Here is an 11,292-nt window from a genome sequence, read left to right as displayed (position 1 = left end):
TAAATCCCATTGAACTATTGTAACTTTGTCTTTAATTTTCAGTAAGGTAAAATTTATGTGAACATTTTGAAGAATTTTTTTTAAATTCTTCACAAACAATGGAGCGTTGCTTTTACGAGTTTCGCTATAAACTGTCCTATCTACATACCTATTTGCATAAAATGATAGCCGTTTTCGTTGTTCGGAATAAACTCAAAAAAACACTGAATAGAGTTCCGTCAGTTTGTCGGAGGTTATCTTACATATATATATGGTCCAATTACATGCTACTATAAAACTCACTAGGTGGTGCTGGAGTAGAGTTATTTATAAAAATCGTATTTATTAACCGATTCCGTTCAAATTTTAAATGTGAGCTATGTACCTGTATGATGGAAAATTCTTTTGATAAAAATTTACCCGATTAGTACAGCTGGAGGTAAGGTTGAAATTCATAACACGTATTCATTTTATGGTAAGCAATGGTTTTGCAGAAAATGAACCCAATGGATGGCGCTGCAGCCGAAATGTATAGAAACCACATGCGGTTGGTCTGCTTTGGACCTATGTTTAAGTTATACGAATTTAGTTTTCAGATGTCTAAATGAAGGATGGGGTTAAGTTTTTCTGACGCACGATCATGCGGTCTTGCAGCTACCCAGAAATCAGTTCATAAATTTTACCACGACTTGTAAAAGTGGTGAATTAACAAGGAAAGATTACCGTAGGTATATCAATTGCTTCATTTGAAAGATACCTAAGAGATCACACGACTCATTTAGCAATGTACCGGAAAATTTTTCATCCATTGTTGGCCCTCCTAAAAAGAAAACGCACTTCTGTGCTCTTGAGTTTCCCTATAAGAACTTTTATTGGCATACGCATCGCACCAATGTTGTAGTTGCAAGATATACAAAAAGATTACGCATGATTGGCAGAGATCTCACAGGTGGAAATAAGACCATCAGTAAAGCTCATGCCACTAAAAGGGATTGGTATTCCATATGGCATCACAGCGTTACTATTATTCGCCTATGTGTGAGGAGGATACTGCACCTTAGTGGTTTCAACTTAAATCAAAAATTTTGACTTTACAGACTTATTTTGTTTTTAAACGCTCTTTTGCATTGGCCAACGCAAAAGCTCTTATTAGGTGCCGCGAAGTAAGCGGGCATTGGCTAGTATCGAATAAAACTGATGTTGATTTTTACAAAGTCAGCTAAAAATTAAATAAGGTATTCAAATTTTCATGACAAATTATTTCAGAATATTGCGTTCATTACAAGGAGAAATCGGTCAAAGCTGAATTAAAGAAAGGTTAAGCACAAATTTTTGTATAGCCAAAATATTCTTTTTCTTATGACAGGTTGAATAACCTTCCCTCGATTTTTTAAAGTAAAAATCACTATATATTAAATATTAATTTTGCATCAATTCAGGAGTAGTATAGTTGCTTTATAAAATAGTGCATGAAAACTTTGCCAAATTTGAAAAAAGACGAAAAAAAATAATACAGAAAATGCACACAGATCTCATAAGATTTCTGAAAGTTTATATACATATATTATTCGAAAGGTCTAAACCGGTGTTTTAATAGTAAATCAAGATTGCGTGGGTGTGTGACAAAAATTTCTTACTTCACTCGGCAAAACCTACCTGAAAAATATCATGACTTACCAAGTATTTTTACTTCATTATTTTTTGTAGCATTGGGCACACAAATTGGTACTTTCTCTATTTAATTTAAAAACTTATTAAATATAATAAAATAACACTGATGGAAAAGAACATACATAATTTTTTAGTATTTGTTATTATATCTCATTTCTTCTTTTAATGGTAAATGAGATGATTATTTCTTAATTGCTTCTAAGTACACTAATTACTATTTATTTGAATATTTGAAACAAAATAGTTAATCATTAACTTTTAAACAAACACCAAATTCAAAATCAAAAATAAATAGGTTTAAAATTATTGGATTCTTTAAATTTATTTTTAAAGATGTGAAAACAAAGGCAAATAAACCATCACGAAAAATATTATTTTGTGACCTCAGATGCCATATTTCTCAATGCCAAACTTGTCATGTCAGTTCTACAGTAGTTTTTTTCGGTATAGTTCCATAAACATGGTTTTTTAATTAATTCGATACAAAAATTGAAGATGATGATTCCGCCTGTGAAACGATCATGCCTATTGAAAAANTATACAGAAAATGCACACAGATCTCATAAGATTTCTGAAAGTGTATATACATATATTATTCGAAAGGTCTAAACCGGGGTTTTAATAGTAAATCAAGATTGCGTGGGTGTGTGACAAAAATTTCTTACTTCACTCGGCAAAACCTACCTGAAAAATATCATGACTTACCAAGTATTTTTACTTCATTATTTTTTGTAGCATTGGGCACACAAATTGGTACTTTCTCTATTTAATTTAAAAACTTATTAAATATAATAAAATAACACTGATGGAAAAGAACATACATAATTTTTTAGTATTTGTTATTATATCTCATTTCTTCTTTTAATGGTAAATGAGATGATTATTTCTTAATTGCTTCTAAGTACACTAATTACTATTTATTTGAATATTTGAAACAAAATAGTTAATCATTAACTTTTAAACAAACACCAAATTCAAAATCAAAAATAAATAGGTTTAAAATTATTGGATTCTTTAAATTTATTTTTAAAGATGTGAAAACAAAGGCAAATAAACCATCACGAAAAATATTATTTTGTGACCTCAGATGCCATATTTCTCAATGCCAAACTTGTCATGTCTGTTCTACAGTAGTTTTTTCGGTTTTTTAATTAATTCGATACAAAAATTGAAGATGATGATTCCGCCTGTGAAACGATCATGCCTATTGAAAAAAATGCCGCGCAATACTAATCTCACCTCGTTCAGAAAACCGTACCGCACGTGCGATACGCATGCGATCTTATATCGCAGCGGTGTCGCTGTCATGTAAGTGTGCACAGTTTTAATCGCTTCCTACCAATTCCCACGTACTCAGCATGCCGATGCATTCATATCATATCGCGTATCGTATCGCTCTGACGTGCACCGTGCCCTAGAGTGATTTTGTGAAAACAAGTAAGAAAGTCTAAGTTCGGGTGGAGCCGAACATTAAATACCCGGCGCAAGTATTAAATATATATTTTATCACCTTTCCGAAAGCTACCGATAGATGGTAAGCCGGGGTGTATCAATTTTGAGTAAATTAGCGTCTTTAAATTTCGAAATATTGCAGTTTCAAGCATTTCTGAAATTTACCCTTATANTTCGTCTACGCGGACGGACGGACAGACGGACGGACAGACGGACGGACAGACAGACATGGCTTAATCGATTTCTCTATTAATTCTGAGCATTTATGTATACATTTGTCTATATCTATCTCGATTCGTTTTGGCTGTTACAAACAACCGTTATGTGAACAAAATTAATATACCCTTGTGCACAAGTGCGCTCGGGTATAAAAACGCACGATAAATGGCAGTTTTTAGGTTAAGCCTCTGCCGCTATATGTATTCACGTATGTGTATATGTAAACCGACTTCAATGCACTTTGTGGCACTTGCAAGTAGATCAGAAAAGATTACTCAGAATTTGTGAATTTAATTAAAACACGAATTCAAGCAACTGAAATTATTTTTAATTGTTATAATATTTGTCTTTTTCACAAAAATTAGTTGCTCACAAATAGTTTTCGCGCGCGATTAGTTTTGAAGTTATTTATCTGTTTCTGGACCGCCAGACCTTTTTAGTGGACTGTAATTTTTACGTATATTCACTACCGCCTTTCTCACAAGATCACTCGCTGAATATTTGNGAAGCAACTGAAATTATTTTTAATTGTTATAATATTTGTCTTTTTCACAAAAATTAGTTGCTCACAAATAGTTTTCGCGCGCGATTAGTTTTGAGGTTATTTATCTGTTTCTGGACCGCCAGACCTTTTTAGTGGACTGTAATTTNCAAGCAACTGAAATTATTTTTAATTGTTATAATATTTGTCTTTTTCACAAAAATTAGTTGCTCACAAATAGTTTTCGCGCGCGATTAGTTTTGAAGTTATTTATCTGTTTCTGGACCGCCAGACCTTTTTAGTGGACTGTAATTTTTACGTATATTCACTACCGCCTTTCTCACAAGATCACTCGCTGAATATTTTCTCCATATATTTTCAATTTTGAATTCCACACAGATTTAGAATTTCTTGGCACACCCACAGCTGACCACACCATTTACTGAAACCAGATTCACTGAAAATTCAACAAGAAGAGTTGAAGGTCATGTGGGAAGAAGCCAAGGCACTTTTCATTGAAAAGAGCGTGCTCTCAATTTTACAGGAATGAGACAGGACTTACGAAATACAAATCTTCAAACGGAATACAACCGAGTTATAATGGGTCATATGCTTAAATTTAATGAACCTCAGTCGTCAGATGCGGCTGATAACTATTATCTACCACAATGTATATTTTTCGAGCTCAAGGCCACATGAAAATCAAAACACAACTTTTGATTTTGCATTAGTTTTTATTTGCCGATAAAATTGCGTTTTGATTTTCATGTGGCCTTGAGCTCGAAAAATATACAATATTATTTGAAACGAACGGCGAATAAGCAATAGGATAAAATATTACCTATTATTATATATATATATATTAGGGCGGGTCGATTTAAAAATCGCTCATTGCTCTGTGAAAATCGTATTCTAGGGATCAAAATAAGAAACTTTGCCGAAGGAACCATACCTCTAAAACGAATTCTGATGTCCCCCAATTTGGGTCGAACTTTTGGGTAGGGGCAAATTTTGAAAAATCCCACTTTGACCCATTTAGAGTGCTCCAATCGAGTCCAAATGTATGACCGACCCCCACTAACTTTGGACGGCCGATCCACCCATGCCAGTGGCACACCCCCTGGAACTCCCCTGGGGGGTTCCCCATACAATCATTTCAAAAAATCACCATTTTTGGCCTTTACATGAAAAAATCAGCTAAATGGCTATGTTTTTTCTTTATTTTTATTTATTTATTTATAATAATATTTATTATTTATTTATAATAATATCTTTTTTTTCTCTTAAGAAATTTATTTAGTCAGAACATATGTAAATGAAAAAATTAATTTAAGTGAGTTATAGAAAAGAAACTAAAAAAAATTATTGTTTGAAGTCTTTTTTACTTTCAAGTCTGGGCAATTTCGCACGGCTCTCTAATGTCGTCGCCATAACAGCCTCTACATTTTCCGGTATAACCCGTTTGGAAACGCTAGCTAGCAATTGAACATGTCGTTCCGTTCCTTGTATGTGTGATGGAATTTTTGGATCATTAAACGGTGGATCATCTTGATTTAAATATTCTTTCAATGTATCGTACGGAATGCTTCGCGTGAATGGTGGTTCAAATACGATATTTATATCATTCAAATTGATCATTTCCGTATAACTTGTGCAATTAAAGTTTATATCTGGTTTTTTATAAACTCTAAGTTCCATTGGCTCGTCAACATCGGTTCGATAGCGTAGAATTTTCTTGATGGCACAGTCGCGCTTTTCTTTGCTATCATCAAACAACATTGATAACAAGATATTTTCCGAATGCGCATAATATGAATTATCTTTAATTACTTGATTGACAATTTTGCGTAAACGAGGTTCTAGAAATCGTGACCAACCAATGAACTTGAAAAATAATGCACTGCCGTACACGACAGAGCTGTAATACTTGATATTGAAGTACATTGGCACATAACATTTAATTATAAATTCAACCAGAATTCTTAAATTTGCATCTGGATTTTCCGTTGTCACATATAATCGCAATAATCTAGCGGCCTTGGTGAGCCACCGAGAATGTACAATTTTCCCTGGTTTGATGTTAGCCAGATCCACCGGAACCACGCCGCTAGAAATTGCATGGGCCATGTCGTATAAGTACTTCGAATCGGTGGAAAATTCAATTTTTTCTGGAGCAGGGGGCATATTTTGCAACTCAATTTTCTGGAAGCCGTCCACCACCTGAAAATATATAATAATAAAATAATTAAAAATGGTTGACAATTATAATAAATGAGTGATAGCAATAACTTACCGGAAGAGTTTCACAAGTTTCGATTTGACGGCTCAGTTTTCCGGTTGCCGATCTTGGTCCAGTGCTGGTTGATTTATCCAAAGCTTCAAACAAATGCCGAAACGGAAGTTCGTTGAAGTGTAGAAGGCAAACGAACCAATGCAATGGTCTTTTTAACAGCAATTCGAATCGTCGTATAATTCCACCGTGTGGGCCAGTGTTTGTTGGCTCACCGTCAGTGCATATTCCAATTAATGCATCCAGTGATATATTTTTATCGTTGAAAAAACCATTTAATTTGGTTGTTTTGTATTCAGCGGTTTCATGTTCCAGTCTTACGTAACCAATCAATTCAGAATTGGGTTCTCTCAAAATAACAAGATGAGGTTCTTTTACCATCCTAGTATGATACTTCTCATCAATTTTATCTATCGTTAAAGTATCATCTTTTCTGCCATCGAATGAAAACGCTAACAAATTGGTATCATCTAACCGTTTGCGAAGCACTTCTTGTCTGCATTTCTCTTTTTCTCTGCGAACTTTCGATTTATCCATGATGAGAGGTTTCCCATGCTTATCTTTAATTTTAAAATCTTGCAAAAGAGCGGTTCCCAATGCTGATGCTACTCTGTCAGGCACACCAAATCTGTCACATACCAAGGCAAAGTTAAAACAATCGTATCTCTCTGTGTATTGTGAACTTGTGCTTCTATCCATATCTTCTTGAACCGGTGGCGGTGCGTATGTTGAATCATCGGGATCTTGGTATGTTGGCATTGATGACATAGACGTTGCTCCTTGCTCTTCAGTTTCCATCACAAATGCATCCATTGTTAGTCTTCTCTGATTATGTTGATCGTGCATGAACTCTTTGAGGCGTTCGGGAACCCAGCCGCATGCACATGGAGCTGCCTTCAAATCGCATTTACATGTTCCAATGTAAAAAATTGTTTCCAGAGATTTTACATACTCTGTAAATTGTTGGGTGTTGTTTCTTCTCTTGATTTGCTCTTGATACTTGTCAAGCAATTTATTCAATTTATTAAATACACCTTTTTTCAGCATTATTTCCATACCAAGTTTTTCCCAAATTCCAATCAACTTATCTTGTACTTGAATAGTGAATGATTTATGGGAAAACTTTTTTTGTTCTGTTTTAGCACGTTCGCTTAAGTAAAAATAATATCTCAAGATATCCAGATGGGTTGGTAAATTAAGATCAGTTAAATCAGTAGACACACCAAAAACAGTAACATCATGCTTGGGTATATGACTCATTGGGTTTTCGATAGTTGTTGATGTAGTTGCTTCATCTTGCGGTGTAGAGGATGGTGGATTCATTGTAAACTTTTTGATTTGGAATGGTCACTTCACTTATTATTTTTTTTGAAATATTTTTTTATCTGAAATTAGCACTTCACACTTTGAGTTCTTCACAACGACTTAATGCATTCACAAAAACTGTTGCGTTATATATGGTCTACGAGACGAGGTAATAAGAATGAAATGGTAATTTCAATTCTACCTGCTGTGTCTTGTGGTGGCTTAAAAAAAACAACACAAGCAATTTTACGATCTGCAATTGTGTCACAGTGATACCTTCATTGTTTAAAAGGGTTGCGGTGCATTCCAGTGATACCTTAATTGTTAAAATGGTTGCAAAAAACGCGCATTTCTTAAGAAGGTGCCTTAAAATACCCACAAAAAGGGTTGTAAAAACAACCTTCATTTCTTAAGTAGGTGCTATAAAAAAACTACACAAGTAAGTTTACGACATGCAGCTGTGTCTTAAAAAACGCACACAAGCAATTTTCCGATTTGCAATTGTGTCACAGTGATACCTTCATTTTTTAAAACGGTTGAATAAAAAACCCACACAACTATGTTTACGACATGCAAATGCATCACAGTGATGCCTTGGTTTTAAAAGGGTTGTAAAAACGCTAATTTCTAATAATTTTTTTTAATTTCTTTTCTATTACTAAGTTAAATTAATTTTTTCATTTACATATGTTCTGACTAAATAAATTTCTAAAGAGAAAAATAAACTCCAAAAAGAAAAAACATAGGCATTTCGCTGATTTTTTCATGTAAAGTGCAAAACCGGCGATTTTTTGAAATGTTTGTATGGTGAACCCCCAGGGGGGTTCCAGGGGGTGTGCCACTGGCATCGGTGGGTCGGGCCTCCAAAGTTAGTGGGGGTCGGTCATACATTTGGACTCGATTGGAGCACTCTAAATGGGTCAAAGTGGGATTTTTCAAAATTTGCCCCTACCCAAAAGTTCGACCCAAATTGGGGGACATCAGAATTCGTTTTAGAGGTATGGTTCCTTCGGCAAAGTTTCTTATTTTGATCCCTAGAATATGATTTTCACAGAGCAATGGGCGTTTTTTTTGCCTCCCCACAAATCGACCCGGCCTAAAATATATATATATTATCTACCACCGATATTCTCCTTCCAGGACCTGTGCTCCAATCTGATCTACCAATTTTGATTCTCCGCTGGAGACTTTTCAAGTACGTCTTGAATAGCGATATTGAGAAGATGTACAGGCATATCCTTGTAGATGAAACCCAAACAAAGTATCAGAGGATAGTTTTTCGCAAATGTTCAAATAATGCAATAGGTTTTTACGAATTAAAGACGGTTACTTTCGGTATAAACTGTGCTTCTTATCTTGCGGTAAAGGCATTGCTTCAACTCGCTGAAGACTCTGAAAATGTTTGACCTACAGCGTAAAATATTTTACAGAAAAATATGTATGTCGACGACGTTCTAGCTGGAGAACATACTTTAGACTCTGCAATCTAAGCTAGGGATGAGAAGTCAGCTGGTTTTCCTCTGAGAAAATTGGCTTCAAATTGTAACAAAATCTTGCAAGGTTTACAAAATCGAGATCTACTGAGTGTGGATTTCCTAGAGTTTGAAGATACTAGTAGTGTTAAAGCACTAAGTATAAAATGGAACGCTCATTCCGACCAATTTTACTTTATAGCCAAGTCAATAGGAGACAACGTCAACCCATTAAAGAGGGCTATATTATCAGCCATTGCCAAACTCCTCGACCCATTAGGTTGGTTAGCTCCAATAATAATTGTAGCTAAAATATTGATGCAACACATATGGTTAGAGGGTACAAACTGGGACGAGGCCGTTTCTCCAATGACTTTAGATACATGGCAGAATTTTACCAAAAACTACAAATCGATAACAAAAGGAACTTCCCGGTGGGTATCAACAGATTCTGCGATGCTTCCCCGAAAGTATATATGGCCGCAGTTTTTCTACGCGTGGAAACATAAGACAAAATTCTGGTCAACCTGTTGGTAGCGAAAGCGAAAGAAGCTCCAGTGAAAACCATTTCATTACCAAGATTTACTAGCAGAAATAGTGGAATCGATTACCAACAATGTTGAATTAGGCCATCTTAATATAAATCTTTGGACCGATCAGACAATTGTTCTAGCATGGATACGAAAGCCACCTTGTTCGTGGTCAACCTTTCTGGCCCATCGAATTACGAAAATAATAGACAACGTTAAATGATATCAGTGACATTCTCGAACGGTTTTCTAGTTTAGCAAAAGCTTTGAGAGTGGTATCGTATATATTAGATTCCTTCAAAGAACCCATCCGAAAGCAAAAGCTTCGGGTGAGGTTTAGTAGCGCTCCCAACTATTTCGGGCTATTCCGTAGCCCGTAGTAGACTTGTAGTCAAGGGTCTACGCATTATTTTAACTCCCACTTTTGTAATTTTTGGCCACTAATTGATTTACAAATTGGGTTTGAAATATGCCCTTTTTTGTAGAATTCATAAATTAGCGTACATTTATCAATCCTATTCTCCTTAAAGCAGCCACTTCACCAATATATTTGTGTATTCCCCTTCACTTTACACTTTACTCGATTAGTTATAACTTTCTTTACGGCTTTAATATCCACTAATTAATCACAATTCATTAAATAAAAACACCTTCAAAATCACGCGTATGACTTTGGTTGCATATGCAAATTAAATGTTGGAGTTCAGCTGTCAAACTCCAGAATATGCAAAAGAATGAGAGAAACAAAAGAAGATAGGATATAACCCAGTAAGCATTAAAAATATACAAAGGTGTTCTCTGCAAAAGGTGTATATCTCCTTTTCTTCGCAAAACAGAAAGGAGAATTCTACTGCCTGAGGGTTATAATCCCTAAGTGCGGCCGAAGGCCGCCTACGCAGAAAGAGGTTCTCTGCAAAAGGTGTTCAGCCCCCTTCTTTTTTGGCAACACAGAAAGGAGAATTCTACTGCCTGAGGGTTATAATTACGGTGACCATCCGTCCTTTATTTTAAAGGATAGTCCTTTATTTTAACCCCCTGTCCTTTTGTCCTTTATTTCTTAAACTGTCCTTTAAATCAGCTCTGCATTTTTCAGAGGTAAATTTTTAAACACAGAATATGAAAAATAAAAATTTCCCTTATAAAATGTAAAGAATACCTTCGCCAGTTTGTTTCGCACCCAACTTAAGGATTTCTATTTAATCAGTAATATTTGTACAATCTATTCAGCGCAGGGAAACTTGTGTCCAGGATCGTGTTGCACGCTGAGTTTCCAGTTCCACTGAAAGTGAACGATAAACCCCCTGTTGCACAGTGGTTCCTGGAGCCTTCATTTGTCACTTAATTTGATAAACTTTTTTTTATGAAAGCTCACAATATTTTCAAGGAATCAGTTGGGCACAATTTGTGAATTTTTATTTGATTATAATAAATTTTTTGGTGCAAAATGCAAAAAAGTGGCAATTTAAAAAAAATTGGTTCTCCTGTTCTAGTTAATAAATGTTACATAACAAAAACTAGTTGAAAACAATTGTATGGTTCTTTTAAAACGAAAAAATTACACAAAAAAAGAAAAGTTAATAAATGTTACATAACAAAAACTAGTTGAAGCAATTGTATGGTTCTTTTAAAACGAAAAAAATTACACAAAAAAAGAATGTTTGAAATGTTATACAAAAATGTTCACCAAAATAAATACATCTTTTTTTGGTTTTTAGTAAAAATTGGTTGAAAAACAAGGCTCCGAAGAATTATGAATATTAAATTCCAATTTTGTACCTCTGTGCGCTGGCTTTGGCTTGCAGTATGAATTATGGTAAACGCGTTTTGGCAGCAAAGGATGACGAAGTCCTTGAAAAGGATTTGACTTCATTTTTCGAAATCGGTTAATTAACT

The 11,292-nt window shown here is 34.8% G+C and overlaps 1 protein-coding gene across 1 annotated transcript in view; it reads right to left on the bottom strand.

Moving 5' to 3' along the window:
* LOC108365500 (uncharacterized) overlaps nucleotides 1–7,866 on the bottom strand; it is a 12,191-nt gene extending 4,325 nt beyond the window's left edge. The window contains exons 1-2 of the mRNA XM_017619540.1: nucleotides 6,096–7,866; nucleotides 6,002–6,022 (exon numbers count right to left, since the gene is read on the bottom strand). Coding sequence (XP_017475029.1) covers nucleotides 6,002–6,022; nucleotides 6,096–7,415 — 1,341 coding nt within the window. The 5' untranslated portion in view covers nucleotides 7,416–7,866. The remainder of the gene's footprint in view (nucleotides 1–6,001; nucleotides 6,023–6,095) is intronic.
* Between the last annotated feature and the right edge of the window lie 3,426 nt (nucleotides 7,867–11,292).

The sequence above is a fragment of the Rhagoletis zephyria genome, unplaced genomic scaffold, assembly GCF_001687245.7.
Source record: "Rhagoletis zephyria isolate East Lansing unplaced genomic scaffold, Rhagoletis_zephyria_1.1 Rzeph_scaffold_01896, whole genome shotgun sequence".
Classification (NCBI taxonomy): Eukaryota; Metazoa; Arthropoda; class Insecta; order Diptera; family Tephritidae; genus Rhagoletis; species Rhagoletis zephyria.
This window is presented reverse-complemented; position numbering and strand designations above follow the sequence as displayed.